At 51.9% G+C, this 23,930-nt stretch overlaps 1 protein-coding gene across 3 annotated transcripts; it reads right to left on the minus strand.

Moving 5' to 3' along the window:
- Positions 1–16,119: 16,119 nt before the first annotated feature.
- On the minus strand, positions 16,120–22,723 carry Smim38 (small integral membrane protein 38). Of its 3 annotated transcripts, none has more exons than XR_009591771.1 (4): positions 21,278–22,723; positions 19,851–20,898; positions 19,487–19,537; positions 18,551–19,113 (listed from the first exon to the last, which is right to left on the minus strand). XR_009591771.1 is itself a non-coding variant. In XM_060383336.1 (3 exons), exon 3 carries the CDS (start codon positions 18,548–18,550, stop codon positions 18,395–18,397), a length of 156 nt encoding a protein of 51 aa, XP_060239319.1. In that variant the 5' UTR covers positions 18,551–19,113; positions 19,487–19,537; positions 19,851–22,712; the 3' UTR covers positions 16,120–18,394. The 3 variants fall into 3 exon arrangements, 1 of the variants encoding a protein (XP_060239319.1); XR_009591772.1 differs by having other exon boundaries at positions 19,851–20,094; positions 20,554–22,723; XM_060383336.1 differs by having other exon boundaries at positions 16,120–19,113; positions 19,851–22,712.
- Between the last annotated feature and the right edge of the window lie 1,207 nt (positions 22,724–23,930).

A 23,930-nucleotide genomic window follows, 5' to 3' on the forward strand; every position in this document is an offset into this window, starting at 1 on the left:
AAGAGCCTCTGTCTTTAAATCTATACATATATACATACATACATATATACATACATACATACATACATACATACGAAGGAAAATAAAAGCGAATAAAAGACCCAGATATCTGACTTCAAACTCAGTGCCTGTAAGCTGTGCTCCAACAAATGATTCCCTTGGCCACCCTGAGCTTTAGTCTGTTCATCTGTAAAACTGGATGATCCAGTGCCTCTGTAAGACTAAAATGTGGCCCAAATTGGGCACCAAGGAAGGGATAAATATATGTGACTAGCAAGGGCGTTCCAGATTGGAGCCAGGACTCTGGGTTCATATCCCAGCACAGGCACTCATTGGCTGTGAAGCTCACTCTGGCTAACTTACCAGAACTGAGACGATTTTCATGTATGTGTGTAATGTGCGTATGTGTGTCCATGGTTTTGCATGTGTGTGTGTGTGTGTGTGTGTGTGTGTGTGCGCGCGCGCACACACACGTACACGCACATGCCTGCCTGTGGAAGCCTGAAGCTTGTGCTGGGAATAATCTTCAATCCCTCTTTCATATTAGTCTTTGAGGCACGGTTCCTCAATCAAACGGAATAGTGAGTCTTGCTGTGGGGATCCCGTCTCCATCTTCTGAGACTGACTCCAGCCTTTGGGGGCATTTACAGGGGCTTCTGGGGTCCTGAACTCCACTCCTTACAGTTGTACAGCGATCGCACGAGCCACCAAGCCGTCCTTCCATCCCACCGACTTCCCGCTTAGAAAAGAAAAGAACGTTCAAGCAGACCCTGTCTCAGTAAGTTTTGACATTTTGTTTTCCTTTCCCACAGTACGTAGGCAACATTCAGTCAGTAGAAACTATTTCAGGGCTGGAGGTGTGGCTCGGGCGGCAGAGTGTTTGTCCAGCATGTACGAGGCTCTCCTCATTCTATCCAGAGCACATCATAAACCCATGGCAGTGCATACCTATCCTTCCCACTGTGGAGGTGAAGGCGGGAGGATCACAAGTTTAGGGTCACCCTAAACTTGGCCAGGAACCTATTGTGAGGTGAGCGTGAGCTACATCATACCCAACCCCAAATCAAAACGAAACAAGAGTGCTTCACGTTTTGAATTTGCTCTCTCCTCAGACCAGTGGGAGATGTGCGATCTGAAGTTCTTTCATGTTTCAGGACAGCGGAGCGACCCTGACTTTAGTTGGGCCCACAGGGTGGGAGGGGTGAGCGAGTTTGACTTGCTTTCCATGTGTGATGCTTTGAACCTGTGGTGGGCTTTCAGGAAGGGATCCCATCGGAAGTTGGGGGTATCTGTATACCCAGGGAGGAAGGGTTCCCATCCTGGCCAGGGCTCAGGAACAGAATGACCCACTCATGGTGTAACACACATGGCACCTGGACAAGTTCCTACAGACCAACCAGCTCTTCTAGCCTCCTATCTACCTGCCCAGCCCAACACTGGGGCCATGAGAAGTGATCAGAAGACAGCTCCATCTTTTATGGAGCCACTGTGTGTATGTGTGTGTGTGTGCGGGGTGTCTCTGTGAGCACACGTTAACTTCCCAGTAGCAGCCCAGCTATCCACAGATACACCCTCTCAGATTCACTTCCCCTTGGACCCTGCTCAGTGCCTCCTCTCCCTGAATGAAGGAGAAAGCAGAAGTGCCTATGAGGAGGACATTAGGTAGTACAGAGGAGTTGAGGGTCCAGAGATGAGCCAGGCCCAACCCCGGCTTTTCCCAGGGGAGCACTCCACCGCCATCAAATGGTGGGAAACCAGATTAAGCATCAATGGACCTTAAGTCAGCCCCAGACATTGCAAAACTCAAGTCCAGAGTCAAGGTCCCTTTGTTTCAGGACAGTATGGAAGCTCTAAGCATCTTCCTCTAGCAGGAAACTGAAGCAAGAGCTGGGGAAACAGTTATTGTAAAGACTTGGGTTCAGACCCCAGCACCCACACCAAGAGCTGGGTGTGGCAGCTCTGTCCTGTAATCCTAATGATGGTGAGATGGAAGACAGACAAGAGGATTCCCAGGGAGCTAGGTGGCAAATAGCATGGCCCATGTGATGAAGTTCCAGGCCAATCAAAGGCCCTGCCTCAAACAAAGGCTGGAACATGCATAAAAAAAGAAACAGGGACTGTGCTCTGACCTCAGCACTGTACCACGCAGGTTTATACAAATGCATGATATATGCACACACACACAAATGCAAAAGGCATGCATACACACATACACAACTACATAATATATGCACACAGACATACACACAAATGCATACAACAGAAAGGCCCAAATACACACACACACATACACAAATGTATACATATATGCTTATGCACAGAGAAGTACATGCATACATGCATACACACACAGAGAGATGTACATGCATGTAAACACGCACAGATGTACATGTGGTACATTCACGCACACGGAATTGAAGCAAAAATGAAGAGAGATATGAGACTGTATTAGACAAGTCTTAGGCACTGGTGTCCCCAGAAAGCCCCCTCCTCCTGTGCCAGGCACTTCCTTACCAAGCTAGTCCTCTCTCCCCATGGGGTCAGCCTGTGGTTGTCTCCAGAAATGCCAACTCTCCAAAAGCAAGACCGGTCAACTTGACCTTTGCTCTCAACGTGCTACAGGTTCTTCTGGAGAATCCAGACTGAAGCAAGAGCTCCTGTTCTGGATGGTGAGGAACCCCAGGGGACTTAGGATCGACACAGGAGACAACTACATGGTCTTCACTAAGAGCCCAGCACACAGTAAAAAAAGGTGAGAAAATGTGTCAGAGCTCAGTCAGAGGGGAAGGGTTCAGGCCACTCTGATGTCAACACGGCTGACTTTAAGTTTTGGATGATGGGACCATTTGACCCTCTCCCCCATCCTGTCCCGGGGGAGAAGGTCAGTCCTTGGGCAAGACCAGTGTCACCAGAACACCCCCTGGAAAATAAAAGGCCACTCTGGAAACCATCAGAAAACATTAGAGACTCAAACTGCATTTAGAGCCATCACAGTTTGGGGGCATGAGTCCACTCTGTCCGGAACTGCTGTAGATAAGGGTCTGTTCATTGAATTAGGAGAAAAAAAACAAAAAAACAAAAAAAAAAAAAAACCTGAAATCCATGGCTGAAAATATTCCATTTTGGAGCCAAACTGTTTGCTGTTAAAAGGGAGAGATGGCCTGGCTTATCCACAAACAAAGGCAATTTGCTGAGCCCCTGGATATGATGGAGTGAAAGATGAAAGGGGAGACATATTTAGACATATGAGCTCGCCAGCCGGTCCCTGCAAAAATGCAGAGATTTGAGATCAATCAGAGAGCTAACACAGATTGAAAGGTTACAGCACACAATGAATGACATCATGTGGCCAGGTCTCGCCAGTAATGTATGATGAGCCTGCCGATAACGCAATACCAGCCCAGCTGTCAGCTACCCAGGGAGGTGTCCACAGGAGACAGCCCCAGCTTTCCCATCTGCGGCTGGGCTGCACGCAGCAGGAGGCAGCTTGCCGAGGCTGGGACTGAAACCTACCTGCAGCTCAGGAGAAGTCCACACGTGCTCTGAAACTGAGATCTCCATCGAGTCCGTAGACCTACTGTCAGGCTACAAAGCAGGGAGTCGCAAGCAGACTGAGAGGAGGGTGAGCCCAGAACTCTTCAGGGCACCTGTATCTTTGAAATGAGCCCATTTTTTCAGTCTTGTGAAGAAACAGGAAGGGCCTCCAAACATGTCTACGTATGCTAGGTAACTGTTTCTGCCCTAACAAGGGAGGCAAAGGTGGAGAGCTTTCCTGCCGTGACATTCGTCAGAGCTCTCCAAACCATACATCAGAGCACACAGCACTCAAGAAATCCAACTCCTGTGGAAAGGTATGGGGACAGAGGTAGGCCTTGACAGAGGAGGCCAAGGGAGTAAAAGGCTGTGTCAGCAGAGTGGCAGGAAGGTAGCCCTGGGTGTGGGGAAAGCCGTGAGCCATCTAGCCTGGCTGACTTGGAAGACGGCTCCATGGAGCCTCGTGCTGCTTGTCCACAAAAGCAGACACAGCTAGTGACCACTGCCTTATCACTTTCCAAAGATCGTCTCTGCAGACACCACAAAGATGTCCACTAACGTGTGAATTTGTAAAACAGGGCTTCAATACAGGAGTGTGGGAATCCAGCTTCCCGCTGTGGTTTAGGGGTGACACAATTCAGTCCACAGAAATCAAATATAGAACAGATCTTCCTCTCACACAGACATACGTTCAGGCAAAACACCAAAGCACATGAAATAAAAATAAATTACAAAAAACAAAAAACAAAAACAAAAAAAAGAGCATATCTTCCTTTACTAGACTTAGAAAGTTTGCTCTTGGCATTTGAATCCAATGGATAATGGACACAGATTATTCTGAAGGTCCCTATCCGGTTCTTCACAGCATTGTATTTCATAAAAAAAGATCAACCATTGCTTTTAGCATCCTGTCCTATCAGCTTCCTTTTTTTATATCCCTTTTTTTCTTTATTTTGTTTTTTCTCTTCTCCTCCTCTCTTCTCCTCTCCTCTCTTCTCCTCTCCTCTCTTCTCTTCTTGCCCTGCCCCACCTGTGCCCCTCTCCTCTCTTTTCCTCTGTTCCTCTCTTCTCTCCTCCTCTACCTATCAGCTTCTTAGTGACTCTTCTGTCTTGGGTCTCATGAGGTCAACACTTTGGAGAGGAATGGGAAGTGTTTGGCAAATTGTTCCTCAGTTTGTGTCCGCCCACACAAAATGTCTTTGACAAGGATATCACACAGTCCTCACTTTGACAGTCCTCACTCCCAGCTATATCCCATCAGGAACATGTGACATTGGCTAGTTCCGGTTCCAGTAACCCTAACTTTGATCACTAGGTCGGAGAGTGTTCACTAGGCTGAGGAGGGCTCCCTCTGTGGAGCTCTTCATTGGGGAAGTTTTCCCACTGTGGCGTCAGCACTTTTCCCTTGGGATGCTAAGCCAACTGGGAAGATCTCAAAGGGAACATTTGAAGACTTTAATCTCCGGAGGTGGAGAAACTGTTCAGTGGGTAAATTGCTCGCTGCACAAACATCAGGATCTGAGTTCAGCTCCCCAGCACCCACATAGAAGCCAGCCATGGCAGTATGTAGCCACAACCCAGCCCTGTGGAGCAGAGACGGGTGGGTCCCGGGAGAGTCACTGACCAGACAACATAGCCAGTGGGCTCTGGGTCCAGAGAGAGGCCCCCGTCTCACAAAATACGATACAGACAGACACCACATCAACATCTGGCCTTGACATGAACACAACACACACACATACACACATACACACACACGTACACATGGTCAGATACCACAGACACACACATGAAGTGAGTAAATAAGACTTCTTACTCTTTTCCCGCAGAGTACCCCCACACACACACTGGTGCCGCTGATTCTTGCCCGGATCATCCACTGCTCTGCTGGCTAACGCGTTCATTCAACATCCATTCACGGCCATCCCAGGACACAGAGGCACTCTCTCCCCTGAAGATTCTTCATGTTTCCCATCTGTTCGTACACCTGCTTAGCCTTGTGGGGTCGTGTCTGAGAGTTCCCAGCCTGGGCTGTGGGCATGGGGCCCTTCAAGCTAACCACGCGTCCTGAGATCCACCCCGAGTTAGAAAGTCCTCATCTCTCACTGGTGAGCTTCGGAGAGCAAGTGGGCATCTCTGAAGGACACAGGACGGTCACACACCTGTGTGCTTCATGAGGGGAAACCTGATCGCTTCCAACAGCTTTCAGGGGGACTCTAGTCTCCCCTAAACATGAGGGAACTCTCCGGGGATGTGCATGGAGCTCCTCTGCTGACCCAGCCACACTCTCAGCTGAGGTCCAGACTTGGACATGGTGGAGACATCAGCATCATTTCAGCCCCTGAAACAGACCTCCTTAGTCCAACCAAGGTCAGCTTGACTGGAGAGAGGTGCACCACGGGAGCTAGCAAGTCAGTGTGACTTCTGGTGTGACCCTGAGGATGACCCCAGGGGAGACCGGCCCATGAGCCGGTGGTTGTGTGGAGAAGGCCTGTCCCCAGAATGGGCAACGCCATCCAAACAGAAGAGCAAAGCACTCTTTACTGGTAGAGGACTCCCTCTCCCTCCCATCTGTGCCACGACCTGGAGGGAACCTACAGAGCATCTCTAGGGGGCCTGGAGAAGACAGCAGGCCAGAGGCTGCTGGGAACCCTCCACCTCCTGAGGTTTAACCAGAAGGGAGAAAGCGAAGTCACCGACACCATGCTTCCCGGAGCCTAGCACGGGGCCTTGGTGTCCTCCCCCATTAACTGAGGTGATGAGGACGTTGGCAGCCCTGATGTAAGGCCACTCCACAGGAAGCTCGGTGTGTTCCAGGCTCTGTGAGAGCAGATGGCTCTCCACAGAGTCGGTTTACAAGGACTGAGTGCCAATGGGTGCAGCACGGGTGCTCCAGGGTGCCTCAGGGGCACACTGTACAAGGCCCACCTTCTCCTCCTGTGGACACATGCTCAGAGCAGGACTCGCATCCAGGCTGGGAGACCCGAGGAAGGGATGAGGGATGCTACATTCTCACCTGTGTCTCAAAGTTCCTGTCTGGGGAGCACACAGCCATCCAAGGATGGAGTCAGGAAGTCATCGGCTTGTGCTGGGGTAAGCAGGGAGGGGGCTGTTACTGGCGGTGCCCAGCCCATAAACATGGCACCCATAGACATGGCCCCCATAGACACGGCACCCAACAGCAGAGAGTCGTCAGAGTGAGGGTCAGGCCGTGTCCCGCCCTTCCTGGTAGGAGAGAATTCCCACAGAGGCAGGGCCTTTGTCTACAAGCTCTTATCTGCCAAGGCAGACATCCCTTTCACAGACATCTGCCACCCCTTGTCCAGGCTGGTCTTGGGTTTCCACTGGAGGGAAAGGCTGGAGCTGGAATAAGGGGCCACAGCCAAAGAGGGCAGCTCTGTTTGCGCACGGAGTGCCAGGCCTCGCTCCCACGGGCTCGGGTGTCTGGGCGCACAGGTGGCAGGAGGGCTGTGCCTCTGCTCCCGGGCCGAGGCCCCGCCCCTCGCCCTGCTGCCTCTCGCTCCTTTCCCTTCCCTCCCTTTTCACTCCTCTCTTTCCGTGTGTGTCTTCACGTGTGCAGAGGGTATGCGCGCACCTGTGTGCACACGTGCCCTTGGAGACTGGAGGGTGTCCGCTTCTTCAGTCATCGTCCACTTTTTCTAAAGTGTGTGTTTTCTCTCTGATTGGGGAGGGGTGAAAGATGGGGGTAGGGGGACCACACCATGCCTGGGGAGGTCAGAAGACAATTTTGGGGAGTCACTACTCTCCCCCTACTGGGAGGGGGTGGTCTGCAGGCTTGTTTGGCAAATATTTACCTGCTGAGCCGTCTCGCCAGCCCTCTACCTTATTCCCTGAGGGTCACATTGAGCTTGCATCTCACTGACTTGCCTAGGCTGTCTAGCCATTGAGTCCCAGAGATCCTCCTGTCTCTTCTCCTCAGCACTGGGACAACATTTTACGTGAGCGCTGGGAACCCAAACTCACTTTATTGCTGAGCCACCTCCACGGCCCTGCTTCCGTCCTTCCTTCTTTTCCCCTCCCTCCTCTCTATCCCTCCCTCCTCTTTTCAACAGGTATCTGGACATCTCGTGGATTCTGTTAGTAAGAATTCCCCTTGGCTCAAAGGGAGCTCACAGTTCAAAGGTTAAACAGGCCATGTCATAACAGAACATGACCTGACTCAGGGCTGTGGAGCCTGTAGGGGTCACCTACCCCAGTCAGCCTGGCCAGCTTTCTAGAGGAAGTGACATACTCCCAGCTCTTCGGAAGAAGATCCTGTGATCAGTGTTCACTACTGGACAGCCATAGGCAGGCAACGTGGGAGAGTGGGAGGAGGTCATTGCAGGAGAAAGGTGGAAAGAAGAAGCTGAGAGGGTCAAGGCAGTAGCTGAGCCAGGAGGACGGTCAGGGTGAGCATTGTCAGGGCTCTGGCTGGTGGGTGATGTTGCCTCCTCACCTGAGATTCAACCACCCTATTTCACAATATCGAGGATGAGCCCACAGCTGAGGCCTCAGTCTCTTAACGCGGCTGACGGGTGGGGTGGGGTGGGGAGTGGGGCATGTCATTTCCAGTTCATCCTGGAAAGAAAGGCCTCGCTGTGAGACTTAGATGGCCACCGTGACGGTGCCGAGACAAGCTGGCAGCAAGACCCGGGGAAAGGCAAAATGGGCTTGTGGGTGGATAGACAGACAGACAGGAGGAAGGATGGAAGGAGCAGCACCGACTCATGGCCCTCCTTCCTGATGTCAGCCATGGTGATGGGAAGGGGACTGTGAGGGTGCACTCACTGCAGCCAGGGTGAGAAGAGAGGGGAGTGCAAAGCCAGGCAGCAGTGGCTCAAGTGGTGGCAGCTGGGAGGTGGGGGAGGGTATTTGGGAGAGGCGCCACAGAAGGGTTCTCTACTGGAGAATGATGGCTGAGGGCCAGGGAACTTGCCAAAAATGTGGCAGACAGCAGCTAGACCTCTACAGCTGTTGAGGGCCCTCCTCTGAGCTCTGGTTCTCAGTGAGAGAAAACCAAAGGAAGATTAGGTGAGGTGTGGACATGGAGGCACCCCAGAACCTTCCTGAGCATTGTACGGTTCTGGATACAAGGGGCCTAACAGGTGCCCCGTTGTCAGGAGCTGACAGCCAAGGCGCCTCAAAAAAAAAAAAGCTTCTAACACAGAGGCAGAGACCAAAACAACAAACAGAACAAACAGAAAAACAGCTGTGGGGGTCAGAGGCTTTCCAGGAAAAAGAAAAGTCTGGATGAGGGGCTGGGGTGTGACTTGGTGGGCGCAGTGTCTGTCTAGCCTCTCTGAAGCCATCCCAAGACACCACCAGGAATGGTGGCAGAGGTCTGTAATCCCAACATTTGGAGGTGGAGGAAAGAGACGTCATCTCAGGCTAGATGGTGAGTTTGAGGGCAGCCTAAACTACATGAGACCCTAGTCTCTAAGGGCACCTGCACTTAGAGACAGCCATGAAGGCTTCTCTCATGACCCAGAGCCAGAGTAAAGGCAGAAGGGGACCCCTTCCTGTGTATGATACCTCAAGCCCACGTTGCACAGCCATATTTCATCCAGCAGCTACCGCGTCATGGGGCCTGCCCACGGGGAACAATACTGGGATGGAGGAGCTGACTACAGAGCTCTAGAAGTTCTGGGAGTGTAGCAGTACACGCAACAGGAAGCCAGTGGTCAGGTGACCCAGCCTTCCTTCTGGTGAGCCGAGGCTAGCCAGACCTTGCTTGGCTTGTCATGATCTCCTTGCTGACCGCTCTGTCTTCTCCCTCCAGCTGCCTCTGCCCATGGGGAACAGGCCTCCCTCCTGCCGCTCAGGGGCTCAGTCTGCAGGTGGTTAGACACTCTCAGGCCTGCAGGAAAGCCCTGCCAACACCAGACACTCTCTGTAGCCTTCAGGCCGAGCTCAGCATCACAGGGCAAACCTCCTGGCCCCTGCTGCGTCCCCAACAGCTCCCTGACCTTCTGTGTCTTCTTGGCCTCCCTGTGCTCTGAAAATATTGATCTAGTATTAAAGGACAAGAACCTCCATCACTAGGTCCCCTGAGGCTTAATGTCCTCAGAGGTGGAAGTCCTGTCTCTATCCAGCCCTTGCCAAGACCTCAAGGTCACTGTCCACAGGCCACTCACCATTAGTGGTCCAGAGCCTGATGCTCTGGAGAGACAGAACTAAAGACAGCTGGCCTACTCAGAGGGTTGGCAGGAGCATCTGGCAAAGCAAGCACCCTCAGGCCCCTTGAATGCTGAAGAAGCAAGGAAAATACAACCAGGCAAGGGGATTCTCTGGAACCTCTGTTGTTGGGGAAGTGATGCTAGGGAACTTGCTGCCTGCCAGCCACTGGGCTCAGGCAAGCAAGACATCCTGAAAGGTACACATGCCTGGCCTGGTTCGCGTCACTGTAGGTAATCCAGTAACCAAAACACAGAGCCAGATAACTTGATAAGCAGGCAACACAGGGCTGGAGGGGTGGCTCAGGGTGGGGCTTAAGAACATTGCTGCAATCAGGCAGTGGTGGCGCACACGGGGAGGCAGAGGCAGGCAGGTCTATGTGAGTTTGAGGGCAGCCTGGTCTACAAGTGAGTCCAGGTCAGCCAGGGCTATACAGAGAAACCCTGTCTTTGTGGGGGGAAAAATGCTCTTACAGAGAACCTGAGTTCAGTTCCCAACACCCATGCTGGGCACCAGCTCTAGGGCATCCCATGCCCTCTTCTGGCCTCCGTGGGCACCAGCACTGGCGTGGGTACACACCCAGAAGCAGGCACACATTAAAAGTAAAACCAAAATAAGGCCCAGGTCTTAATTCCACCACCATGCCTTTAATTCCGCCACTTGGGAGGCAGCAGCTGACAGATTTTTGTGATCTCCAGACCAGCCTAGCCTACACAGGGAGTGAAAGTCCAAGGCGGGGCTACATAGTGAGACCCTATCTCAAAATTAATAGAATGGAACACACAAAGCAACCGGAGCCACGTTCCTGGCGGGTCTCGGATCCCCTGAGAGTCACAAAGGCCTTGGAGATCATACGGAAGAGACAGGCCCTGGATCTCCATCCTCCATCAGAACCAGGTACACCCCACATTGTGCCTTCAGGTGCTGTAAAGACAAGACTAAGGTTGCCCCCATGCTGGTAAGTTTCATGTGTCCGTGTGCCAGAGCCTCAGGATGCTCAGACCCAGTCAGATTGCCACTATCTCTTTGAGGGCGCTAGGCTGTGATTCACATTCATACTTGGAGACTTTGAGTAGAGAGTCTTCCCCTCTGTGTGTGTGGGCCTCCCCCGTCGGCTGCATCTCTGAACGGCATCCAAAGCTCCACAGAAGCAGTTTCCCCCGGCAGATGGCTTTAGATGGAAAGCGGGGCCTGTGAGGCCACCCTGCAGGCTGCAGCCTCCTCCACAGAGCCCGCCAGCTCCACCCAGATCCAGCTGCACATCCAGTTCCTCATCTCCTTCCTCCCTCCAGCTCTCCTGCCTCCATCTTCCTCCTCCTTCACCTCCCTTTCCCCTTCTCTCCTCCACCTCTTCCACCTTCCTCCTCTACTTCCTTCCATAGCTCTTCCTCCCCTCCTCCCTTCTCCTCCTTCTCTTCTTCCTCTTTTCACCCAGATCCTCTCCCTGAAACTCTCTGAGACTCCTGACCCTTTCTCTCACATCATTGCAGTAGCCCAGGCCCCCAGCATCCGCCCAGCCCCTTCCTTAGCCAATGACTTTACTGGCTCCCAGTGATCATTCTCCAAGGCAGACCCAAAAGCACTCATTCACTGGCCCCCAGCCCCTCAGCCCCTTCCTGCCTGTGCATTGAAGTTCAAACTCCAGGCAAACACCAAAGCCCTCACAATTTGGATCCAACCTGCCCTGGCATTGCGCATCTCCCCCACCTCCTCCATGTACGTGGCATTAGGAATAGCATGGCCAAGCTCTGGGGGTGAATCCACTGGAGAGCCAGTTGGCAGTTTCTCTGAGCATCAGCTTTGGAGAGTCAAAGGCACAGGATAGGGTGGCCGGGACTCTGGCCAGGTGACCAGCCTCCTCATGTGCTATCTGAGATGTCCTGTGGGGCTCGCATCTTTAACCAGTCTCACATCTTGGCTTGGCTTACCCTGCACATTTGGCCTGGAGCACTGGTCCCTTACCCGTCTGCCTCTCAGAACCCCTAGGCCTCTCCCTCCCTCCCTGGGTGTGCTTCCCCAGCACCCTGCTGCCTTGCACAGCACAAGACTGCTGTCCCATATGGTAGCCATTCACCCATATTGATTGCCGCCCCCATTTGATATGGAGCCACTGTGGACTGGGACCATTCAGCCTCCCAGCGCAGTGGGCTGAACCTGCAGAAGGGCCAGCAAATGCTGTTGCTTGCCAATGGGGAGAGAGTCCCTTGCGGCTGCTGGCAGCATGAGGCCCCCCTATCCTTTTCTGACACCCAGCACCCAGCTGCCGGGACATCCCTAGGCAGGCGCAGCTGGCTTAAAAAGGAAGCACACAGTTTCAAAGCTCGCTCCACTGTATTTTTAGAACCTGTGACTCATCCCCAGGACCAGGACCAGCACTGGAGGCCAGGCAGGGGAGAGGCCTGCAGCCTGGAGCCCAACAGAGCTGAGATTTCAGTCTGTGACTTCCTACCAGCGTCAAGGTCAGTAACATCCACACTCCTTGGTGATGGCACCTAAAACCAGACCAGAGGAAACTCAGCCTAAACGCTGCCTCCGTGCCCACCGTGGCTGCCACAGCTCCGAAGGCTCACTGCTTTCCACCACCTGATTTTCTCCTCTTGTTTTTCTGTGTGACTCTTAGAAATAAAATGACTGGGCCAGAAAGAGGGTTTAGCAGGCCAAGCCTGAAGAGCTGAGTTCAATTCCTAGGACTGATGAGATGGAAGGAGAGAATCAAAGCAAGTTGTTCTCTGATACACACACACACACACACACACACACACACACAATCAATCAATCAATCAACGTAACAATAGGGTCTTTTTGCTGCCTCCTCTGGCTATAGTTTGAGACAGCTGAAGTGTGCCCCCTAAGGGTTCATGTACTTACTCCCCAGTGTGAAAAGGTTGGCACAGCATAGGACCTTTAAGGGGAGGAGCCTAATGGGAGCCCTCCTACTCCAAATGAGATTAAGTTTCCCAAAGGAGCCACCTAGTTCCCAAGAGAAGTTATTCTGGAAGAACAAGGCTGACCCCTCCCCTCTGGTTGGCTTCCATTTACTATGGGGTCTCCCCCTGTACACTCTAGCTACTTCAGTGCCATCCTCAGTAAAACACATGCCTGCGCTGTGCTCTGGAACCTCTGTCATTGTTCACTAAATAAACCTCTTTCCAGAAAGTCTCCAGCTTCAGGTATTTCGCTGTAATCACCGAAGGGGGAGCAGGATGTGCATGTGGCTTGTCTATGTTGAGTTGGGCATGCCTACTTGACTAAAATCTGCTATAGTCACTTGAAACCACGTTTGCTTGCTTTTATTCCATTTCCCAAGACAAGTCATACCACCTCACTTCTGATTTCTTCCTCTTTTTTTCCCCCCTTGGGTGGCACCACCCGTGGGATGGGGTCCTTCACTGAATAAAAAAAGAGAATGAAAGCCATGTGACCAGCCACCTTATCCTCCCGTTGCCATGCCACATCTACCATGACTGCACTATGCCACCGAACTGTGAGCCAGAATAAACCTTTCCTCCTTTAAGTTCCTCTTGTTCAGCATTTTGTCACCACCACAACAAAAAGGTTATCATAAAATTGGCTCCAGGAGTGGGGTCGCTGCTGTGATAAGCCTGGCATGTGGTCCTTGGCCTTTTGGAACTTGATTATAAGAGGTATGAAGGAGAGATTGGAACTTTGAGCTATAAAAGCCCTAGAATGCTGTAGCAGGACTTAATCGTCCAGGCTGGTGGGAGCTTGGAAGACCAGAATGCTGAGAGAAATGCAAACACTGGAGGTTCAGCTTATGAGATTTGAGAGGGGACAAGGATTCTATCAGGAACTAGGCAAGGGGCCACTGGTCTGAAAATCTGGCTGAATTCTTCCCATGTCCTGAAAATGTAAGTTATGTTTAATTTTAAAGTAATACATTAATTAGCTTAGTGGAAGAAATCTCTAGCATTCAGGCTGTGGCTTGGTTACTGCTCACTGCTCTCATCCAGGTCTATGCTGAGAGAGCAACAAGCAAAGCAGAAAGATGGGGAAATACACAGATTGGTGAGGAAAAAAATCGTAGCAGTTCTACAACAGTACAGGTTGTAGACAAAGCCATTTGGAAAGCAACTGTAATAGTTAAAAGAGATCAGTACCACTAAAGAAAAACATTACACTCTTCACTGGGCCAGCAGGAAAGGTGTCCCTGAGGGCAAGACTCCAACCTATGAAAGTGAAAATGCAGCTAAAAAGAAAGAGACTGCACTGAGAAAGCCAATGAAGAATTCCCTGCCCAAAACCCAAGAAAAATATTTCCCAGGACTGTCACACAAGAGGTGTGTGTGTGTGTGTGTGTGTGTGTGTGTGTGTGTGTGTGTGTGTAAGCTTCATCCTGAGGTGGCAGAGGGACTTAACAGCAGCATTCACACAACACTGCCTTGCAGGAATAGGGGGATACTAAATTGAAGAGGTCATAGAGTCTTAACACCACAGTTCCAGAGAGTCACTATGCAAGGCAATTGTGTGGCAAGATCGGAATGCCTGCAGCGAGGTCCCAACAGGCCACTACAAGAAGCTGTGAAGGTGGAGCCTGTTTCAGTGGAGACCACAGAATTTTAGAGATGCCAAGCCCATGGGATATCTGCTAAGAAAAACTACAAGTATGGAGTGGAGCCGGCCCAAGAGAGAGGCTGTGTGTGCTGCGGGTGGCAGAGCTGAAGGGCGGAATTAGCCAAGTCTTTGGAGCCCAGCTGATTCCAATGAGCTCCATTTGCTGAACGTAAAGCTGAAGGATTCGGTGTTTGCCCCAGCAGGTTTCAGTATTGCTTTTGTCTGATATTCCCTGCTTTTTTTCTTTGTCTCTATCCTTTCTTTAAGGGTGGGAATGTTTACTTTGTGTCATTGCGTGCTAGAACTGTGTGGCTTGGCTTTGGATGTTATCAGGCTCACCATTAAGACATGGCCTGAGTCTCAGAAGAAGGTTTGAAATATTGGAACTGTTTAAAAATCATATGTTAAAGATGCTGGGGGCATTTGAAGTTGGACTATTGCATTCTGGGTCATGAGAGGCTCATAAACCTATGGGGACAGCAGGGTGAAGGCTACAGTTTAAAGGGATGTGTGTCAGGTTGATAGGGAGTAGGGTTATGTTAATCTAGACTGTAAATTTGACAAGAGTCTAGAATCACCACAGAGGCAAACCTCTGGCCAAGTCTGTGAGAGACTGTCTAGATGCAGAATCTAGAAGTGGGGATGAGGGCGGTGCCATCCCATATGCAGAATCTTGAACTCCTTTTTTATTTTTTCAAGATAGAGCCTCTCTATGTAACCACGGCTGTCCTGGAACTTGCTATGGTGACCAGGCTGGCCTCTAACTCACAGAGATCCACCTACCTCTATCAACTGTTGGTATTAAAGGAATGTGCCATTATGCCCCACTCCTGGAGTTCATTAAAAGAAGAAAGTGAGCTGAGCTCAGTGCCAGCACTCATGTTGGCTTCACGTTCCTCTCTTCAGACACAGCTTGAGCAACTACCACACCTTCCCTGCCCTGGTGGCGTATACCCCCAAACTAGGAGACAAATAACCCTTCTTTATTTCCTTCCTTCCTTGAGTTGCTTTTGTCAGATATTTTGGTGAAGCCATGAAATAAGGAATCCAGTCAGCCTCCATCACTCCTGCTCTTTTCTGTGTCTCATGCTTTGTGGCATATTTTCTTCTACTGATGATGTAAGAGTCCAGTTTGATGGCTGTGGTGTTTTGAATAGGTTCAGCCCCCAGACTCATGTGCTTGAATGCTTGGTCCATAGGGATGGCACTATTAGGTGTGGCCTAGTTGAAGGAAGTATGTCACTGTCAGGCCGGATTTGACATCTCATATGCTCAAGCCATGCCCAATGTGGTACGCAGTCTCCTCCTGCTTGCAGACCCAGACGTAGAACTCTCAGCTATTCTCCAGCACCATGTCTGCCTTGCATGTTGGCATAATGATAATGGGATAAACCTCTGAAACTGTAAGCCAGCCCCAGTGAAATGTTTCCCCATATAAGAATTGCCGTGGTCATGGCGTGTCTTCATAGCAGTAGAACCCTAAGACAATGATTTCATCTCTATCTGTGGCTGTTTATCCTTTTACTGAAAGTCTTCTTTGAGGGGACATCTGCTGTGCTGGGATTCCCCATAGCAAACTCCAGCAGGCTGTCTTAATGGGACGTCCCAAGTCAACAGAGCCTGATTTAATGTTTGCCCCATTCTTCTCTCGCCGTCTCTGCCTCTCTCTCTCTGTGTCTGTCTATCTGTCTGCCTGTCTCTCTCTATTTAGAAGCTCATTCAAAAAGAAACTATGGCTACCACAGACCATTCTCCAAACACAACTGTCCGTTATAAACAAATATGTAAATCGTGAGTAACCTGTTAGGTTTTCTAGTAACATTAAAAGAAGCAGGAAAATTAACGTTTATATTTTATTTCAGTGTGTCCAGGATGCCACCATTTTCCAGCAGAGCCCACACAAAGCCATTTCTGATGGCTGTGACAGTCTTAGGCAGCCACTTTGAGGTCACACTCACCATGCATCAAAAGTTGCACTGGCCACATTTTTAGTGGTCCCTAGCTCCATGCACCTACTCGGGCTACGCTCTGTTTCCAGACCTTTCTGCCCACTGTCTGGGACTCCTGTGCCCAAGCCACCAGTAGCCCAGTGCTGTGCTGAACCCACATCACAGCCCTGGAGACTTCTGGGAGGACATGGTGGCTCCTGTTGGGCTGGTGACTCCATTCATTCATCTGTTAGGCAGATCAGAGCACCACAGATTGGAGGCTTAAGCTGCAGGCTTCATTAGCTCATGTGCTGGAGGCCGGAAGTCCAAGGTAGAAGTGTCAACAGGCTCGCTTCTCCTGGGGCCTCTCTCCTTAGCTTAGAGAAAGCACGTGCTGCCATCCAACCCTTCACTGCCCTCTGTGTGGCTACTGCCTATATCGAGGCCTGCCAGGCATGAGCAGAGGGGCACTCGCACATGCGTGTCTAAGACAGGGACATATCTGTCTAATCTGCAAACTTTTTCAATAGGACTATTTTGGGGGGATGGGAGGTCTGGTTTTGTTTGTTTTTGTTTGTTTGTTTTGAGACAAAGTCTCATAGAGCCCAAGCTAGCCTGAAGTCACTACGAAACTGAGGATAACCTTGAACTTCTGAACTTCCTGCCTCTCTCTTTCAAGTGCTAGGATGGCAAGCATTTGCCACCACACCCAGCTCACTGAGACTTTTTTTTTTTTCAGGAGCCCCAACGAACCAAAGAAAGCCAAGGAAGGTGCCAAAGTCTGACATATCTACCACCCTAAGGTTCAGATAAAGACAAAGCCAGTGCCCAAGGAGGCCACAGAGACAACCGATTACTCAAACCAGTCCCCAAAAGGCTATAACTAAAAACAGCAGGCCAGGCCGTGGCAGAGGCCAGGAGGGGCACTGCTGATTGTCACATTCCTGCCAGTGACTTCTCAACTGTGAATGGGGCCCTTAAGTTGCTTTTGTCACAGTGTTCATTTCAGCAACAGCCAGAAGGCTTAAGGCTCTATGACGTCATTCTGGATTATAAGACACAAAACTCGGGCTTCCCAAGGGACCGCCTTTCATCCCTATTGTATTGTCTCCCTGTACATGGAAGCCATGTAAAGTCCCTGGAGTGGCTGCAGCCTTCTTCAGCCATGAAGCCCTAAGCCATGTGCCAAAGAGGGCAAAGGAGAAGTGAGTCGCTGCCGGTCCCAGAATGCCACACTGCAGCCTCGAATGCCCATAGGCACCTTGCTACATGGTTTGCTCCAAGGGGGACTGCTGACCACAGCCACCGTCACGGAAGGTTGGCAGAACACATGGTCTGCTGTCTTCTCACTGCATTCCGTCTCACACGCACTGCGGGTGAATGGATTCACATGTGTGTGAGCTGTGAACTCTTACTCCATCCAGTGCCACCAGGGCTGCTCAGGTGAGTCTAAACAAACAAAACAAAACAACAAAACCCCACAGTATCTTTGAAAGCCGCATCACCCGTTCCATAGGCTCATTCCCGAGGTGGAAACTGAGGCTCCAGTAGGTAAACAGTTGTCTCAAAGTCAAGGAGCTGGGCTTGAACTCCATCTCATGAGGCCATCTTGAGACCCTCCGCTGAGGTCTGTTCAGAGAGACTGAGGCAGCTGTCTGCATCCAGTGGCTGGTTAGGACAGCAGAGAGCCATGACAGCACTGGCCTTGGGAGCAATGGTCACCCTCATGGCCTCACCACACAACCCCAGCCTCTTACACAGAGAAGTAAGGAAGGGCCAGACATGTCTTGGGGCACACTCTGCCATGGGGGCCCAGAACTTGGTGATAATGGTTGCCTTGACAGTCATGCGGCCAGACACCTGCCGATAGGGACAGTCCTAACCAGTCAGATCAGCTTCTGGGGCCTCTCTGAGCCTTTGTCTCTTCTACTGCCCTCTGGTTTGGGCAGAATGGGTAAGTCATAAGGCTCTTGTACCTGCCTGGATGGTGAAGGGTTAGGTAGGTTAACCCAAACTCGAGGACTCTTTGGGCAGGTGTGGAGGGGCATGGCAGGGGAGAGTAACAGTGTCCTGCAGGAAGGTATCTAGGGCACTCAAAGACAGGTAGATAGCCCACGGCCTCCTTCCCACCCACAGAAGGGTGATGAAGTCCCCTCCTGGGTTGGGTCTCCACTGGTCCCCCTGGCTTACTCTTCCTTGGGTTTGCCAGGCTGAGGCCGGGCCAGTCTATAGTCCATATAGGTCCCCAGACAGGACCACAGAATAAAGCGCACCAGTAGGATGACAACCAGGAGCACCATGAGTGGGTCGGGGCCAGCAGCATCCCCCAGCCAGGAGGCCATGCTGAGGAGGGAGGCCACCGCACAAGGGCAGAGCAGCAGCAGCCTCCCTGAGCTGGGTCCTGCCTGCCTGCTGGTGGCCCCTTCTGAGGGACAGACCCCGGCAGTCCACAGCCAGCCCTTCCCACCGCGCACAGAGCCTCCCCGCCTGTGAGGGGACAGTTGGGGCTACAGGCGGCCTCCTTGGTCAAGAGGCCCGTGTACCATTCATGGGGAGCTAAGCGCTCCGCGCACCGACAATGGCAGCATTGTCCAGAGGCCCTGGCGGCGGGAGGCCTGCGGGAGCCCGCCTCCCGCGCTGTCCCCGCGGCCCCTGCCCGCCAGGCTGACGTAATCCCCAAACATCTCCGGCGGCGGCAGCTGCAGGGCGAAGCAGCCGCCTCCTCCGGGCCTTTCCGGCTGCCGCAGACAATCGGGTCCTTTCTCTCCCCAATTAGCTATCACTTCTGGAGGCCGGCGCGGTCCGAGGCTGGGCGGGCTGTGCAGCAGCAGCAGCAGGCCCGCACCGAGCGGGGGCCACGAGGCTTGCAGGGAGGCCCGGCCCAGCAGGGAGGGCGGCAGGGAGACTGTGCAATTGAAAAGAGGAGAGAGGCACAGAGAGGGGGAACAGTCGGCCGGAGCCCAGAGACGACCCCAGACATGGCTCAATTAGCACACAGGCTGTGAGCAGAGTCTCCACGGCAGCTCCAGCTTATGGCTGTACGGGGGTGGTCAACACAAACCGCCCCCAGAAAGGGTCTGGCACCTGGGGGGAGTGGGTTTAATCTTCACACCACCACCCCCGGGGAAGGCAGCCACTGGAGGTGGGCTGCGCACCACCTACTCCAGCCCCACAGGAGGTTTCTGGGAAGGAACCCTCTAGGCCCCCGAGCCACCCACCACAGGGCGGGCAGCTGATTAGCCTGGGACTTGCTGAGTGACAGTGGGGAAGATACTTACTTCCTTAGACCTAGGGCTCCTTGCTGGGAAATGAGGTCAGAGCCCCCTGCTCTGAAAGACAAAGAGAGAGTATTTAAATAGGCCCAGCACCCCCTAAGAGCAGACGCCCTGGGGACACACGCCCAGAATTTTCCAGAAAAACAGCATCTGCTCAGCTATGTCCGTCTGCCATCCACATGTGTTCATACACACACACACACACACACACACACACACACACACACACACACACGAGGACCCTGTGCCCCTGCATGGACCACTCTGGGCCCTCAAAGCTGAGTGAGGTCTTCCTGGGTGAAGAGACAGCTGGCTTGCTGTCCCTACCTCTAATACCAACCCTGTGTTGCTCAAAGCAGGACCTCACCTGCAGCCAAGGGCACTGTGGGAGGAACCAGGGTGCCCGGCCACCAGGTCCTGAACTTCCAAGCCAAGTTGTCTCACCAGGAATCAGTCCAACAAGCCGCCAGAGACGCAAGGAGGCCCTTCCACATTGAGAACTTCCGTAGCCCACCGCCGACCGCCTCTCGCCAGTCCTGAACACTTTCCTCCTTGGCATTACAAGCTTTCGCCCTGGACAGCCTTTCTAGAAGGTTCCAAATAACAGCCCTCTGAAAGGATTGGAGCACAGAACACCTTAGGATGGGAAGCGGAGATTTTGAGGGTAGTGGTCACAGCACTGACCCAGAGCCTGCCAGGTGCACAAGTTTACCTGTGTCCACCCGCCACCTCTCACCCCGCAGCTGGAGCACCCCTGGGGCTGACGGAAGTTGTCTTCTACTCTGCAATTCATGGGGTCTTACCAGGCCACCCAGCCCTGCACTCTCAGGACAACACTTTTGCAACAAGTTCTGGGTTTATTTTTCTATCGATCCAAATGTAAGCCAGGCCCACCCAGAAATCACACCACACGTTTGCTGGTCAAGGGCTTCTGGAATGTCCTGGAAGGTCTTGCTCACTCCTTAAAGAAACCCAAGTGCATCTGGGCGGAGGGTCCCCAGATGGACACCGCCATGTTCTTGGGAAGGGAGGAAGCCAAACCCAACGCCTCAGCCCGTGTTTTCACTCACCTGAGAGGCCACATCTCTAGGTGAGGCTGACTCTCAGAAGCCAGAGCTGTCTGCCCTGTGCATGGCCACCAGCTCGGGCCCACCAGACTGGTGGAGCCCAAGTGGCCTTGAACAAAACTCTGTTTGTCAAGCATGCCGTCAGATAGGTAAAGTCAATATTGTCCCAGATCACATGGCATCAAGACACAGGAGACTCTAGGGTCAAGGAGGCCTGACCCTTCCTATTCATATGCCTCTGGGAGTTGGCAAACACAAGGTCCATGAGTCCTTCAAGGAAGGAAGTGTGTGACCCTCCTCCCAGGTACAACACAGAGCTGCTCCTAGGAGAGGAAGTCAGTGGTGATGCTGGAGGGAAAAACCAGAAATCAATGGAGATGACACAGACACAGCTTCTCTGCCTTGAGGACCCCAGAGTGCTCCCCACTATGGTGAAAGGGACTCTGTGAGTCAGCCACAACTGTCAGTGATGGTGAGCATTGTCTGTGCTCTTCCTGGTCCCTGAGGACCCCCCCCCCCCAGCCTCAGTACAGGGCTACAGAAGCTGTCCCCCGGACAGACCTTTACCAATCCCTGACCATACAATGGATGAGCCCTGGGTCCCCGGGGCTAACTGAAGGGTACATAGCCATTAGATCATTCCCAAACTGGAAGAATGGGACTGCGCCTAAAGTCAATCCTCTTTGATAGCTTCCTGCTTCCCTGCCTTATTTCTGGGATTTCTTACCGTCTTCTTGGACCATCACATCCTGAAGCACCTGCTATTGGACACGCCCCAAGGCAACATGAAAAACCTGGAGACACAAATAGCGTCTGCTATAATATTCAGAGCTCAGCCGCGAGGGTTCTTGTCCCTTGTCACGGAGGAGAGATTAGGGGACTCTGGCTATTTTCAAGGCTTGAAGGATCCACAGTGACTTTCTATACCTAAATGTCACCGAAGTGACAAGGGGCAGGTCCTTACTCACTGTTCCGTAGTGCCTGGCCAGGTATAAATCCAGTCACCTGTGAGGCCCATGGAAAAGACTGGGGTGAAAATCAGGGAGGAGGAGGAGGAGGCTCCTGCCAACGGAGGCATGGTCCCCACAGGAGGGGCCTTGTTGTCCCTACCAAGGACAGCAAGAGGAATAAGCCCAAGTATCCACTCAGGTGTCTACTCAGAGCCCTCAGCAAGCGGACCTGTGTCCACATGTCACATTTTCACACAGCCACCGTGACCCCTGACAGAGAGCGATGTTCGAACTGGTGGTACCTCACAGGGGAAGGCCCGCTTAGACATCATGACGTCACACATCCCTGGGCTTGAACGCCTGAATGAGGGCATAGGTTTATATTGCTTTTTTTAGGGGGCAGGGGAGTGTTCATGTGAGTGGGTGTACATGAACTATAGTATCAAACAAGACTCAGTGGGAAGGCCGGAAGTCAGCCTCAGGTGCTGTTCCTCAGACACCACCTACCTTTTTATTTTATTTTATTTTATTTATCTTTGAGACAGCCTCTTTCCTCGAGCTGGAGCTCGACGAGTACGCTGGGCTGGCTGGCGAGCCTGATGATCTGCCTGTCTCCACCTCCCCAGGGCTGAGATCACACGCCTGTGTGATCAATCACTGGTGACATTTGGCTTCTTCATACAGGTTCTAGGCATGAAACTTGGGTCCTCACTCTTGTGTGGCCAGCTCTTTAACAACGACCAAACAGTCTTCCCAGACCAATGCTCACGTTTTCTTTTTATCCTGGCACTTACAACCTCTGAACTCTCACATGTTTCTATATCACAAGCTCTCATGGATTGAGGTCTCTAGGGCAGGTTAAAGGAAACTCACATTTCATTAGACCAGAATTTATTTTTATACTATACTCACAGGTGTTTTGCCTGCATGTGTGTCTGTGCACCGTGTGTGCAGTGCCCACAGAGGCCAGAAGAGGGCATTGGTTCCCCTGAAACTGGAGTTACAGACAGCCGTGCGCAGCCTTGTGGGTGCTGGGAATTGAACTCATCCTCTGGAAGAGCAGCCAAAGCTCTTAATGGCTGAGCCATCTTCCCAGCCCCTAATGGTTACTTTTACCTTTTTCGCAAAAACCAGACACTTATACAGACAGAGGGCAAGAGAACAAGAGAGAGAAAGAGAAACTTGCAGAAGTGTGTGGATTACAAAGGAGTATACTGTCAAATATTGCCAAGACGGAGCCCCAGGCACCAGGGAACACTTAGAGCACGTAGAAATCCTGGAGGCAACTCTGGAGGAAAGTGTATGGCCATCCTACTTCTTCCCTGAGACCCTACCCCCTACCCCAAACTCTTGCCACAGTGGTGCTTGGCATGTGCACGTACATACCTAGAAAACAAGAATTCGGAAGGTAGAGCAGGTCATAAGTTCTAACCTGAACTATAGTATCGAACAGGACTCAGTATCAAAAAACCCCAAAAGGATGTGGCAGAGTAGCTAAGGCACAGCAGGAGGAGTGGTGCATGGTGGGTGTGGTGGTCTGCCTGTAATTCCTACCTTGGAAGGCAAACCACCAGCCCTACAGTCAAGCCCAAGGTGAAAGAGCTGCCTCGTTTGCTGATCCTCGACACAGCTTTAGGTTTCCGTATACCCATGCATGTGCCCACACATGCAAACCTACACACACATACCACACACATACACACATAAAAATGGAGGTGGCAGGCATGGTAGCAGTGCATACCTTATAATACCTTATAGTGGGGAGACCTACTCAGGAGAATCAGAAGTTCAAGGCCAGTCTGTATTACCAAGTAAATTGGCAGCCTGGGCAAGACATGAGACCCTGTCTTGGAAAAAAAAAAAAGAAAGAAAGAAAGAAAAGTAAAAAGAAAGGAAAAAAAAAAAAACAGTCCCTGAAATCAACAGAACGTGCTTTTCAAAGCAGATTGCCCCTCAATGCTTGAGACCCCCAGACAGGCAAAAATAAATCTTTCTTCCTGCACCACAAAGGCAGATTAACACCGCCGCTGCTGTCGGGACGAGTGGGGAGGTGGAGGGCTGGGTCAGTGAGGGGCTTGTGTCCTAAGGAGGGGCAGCCCTCTGAAAAGGCCGCTGCAGGCAGAGCCTGAGGAGGCCGTCTTGCAGCCAGTGAAAGCCAGTGTGTAACTCTGCCTGGTGATCAAACAGCCTGCAGGCCGCTGTCAGCCCAGAATGAAATTCCAAATAAATTAGCCATGTCCCAGAAGCCATCACAACACCGGATTAGGGTGTGCAAAGGAGCGTAATTTATTCAGCCTCCCTTGTCAGAATTCCTAATGGCCTCCCTTGGTATTTCTCATCTCAACTGACAGTCCCAGGGTGGGAAGGGACAGCGAGCCCCACGTGGAACGCACTCGGCTTCATACCAGAGGTGCTAATGGTCCAATTGCA

The sequence above is a fragment of the Meriones unguiculatus genome, chromosome 1, assembly GCF_030254825.1.
Source record: "Meriones unguiculatus strain TT.TT164.6M chromosome 1, Bangor_MerUng_6.1, whole genome shotgun sequence".
Classification (NCBI taxonomy): Eukaryota; Metazoa; Chordata; class Mammalia; order Rodentia; family Muridae; genus Meriones; species Meriones unguiculatus.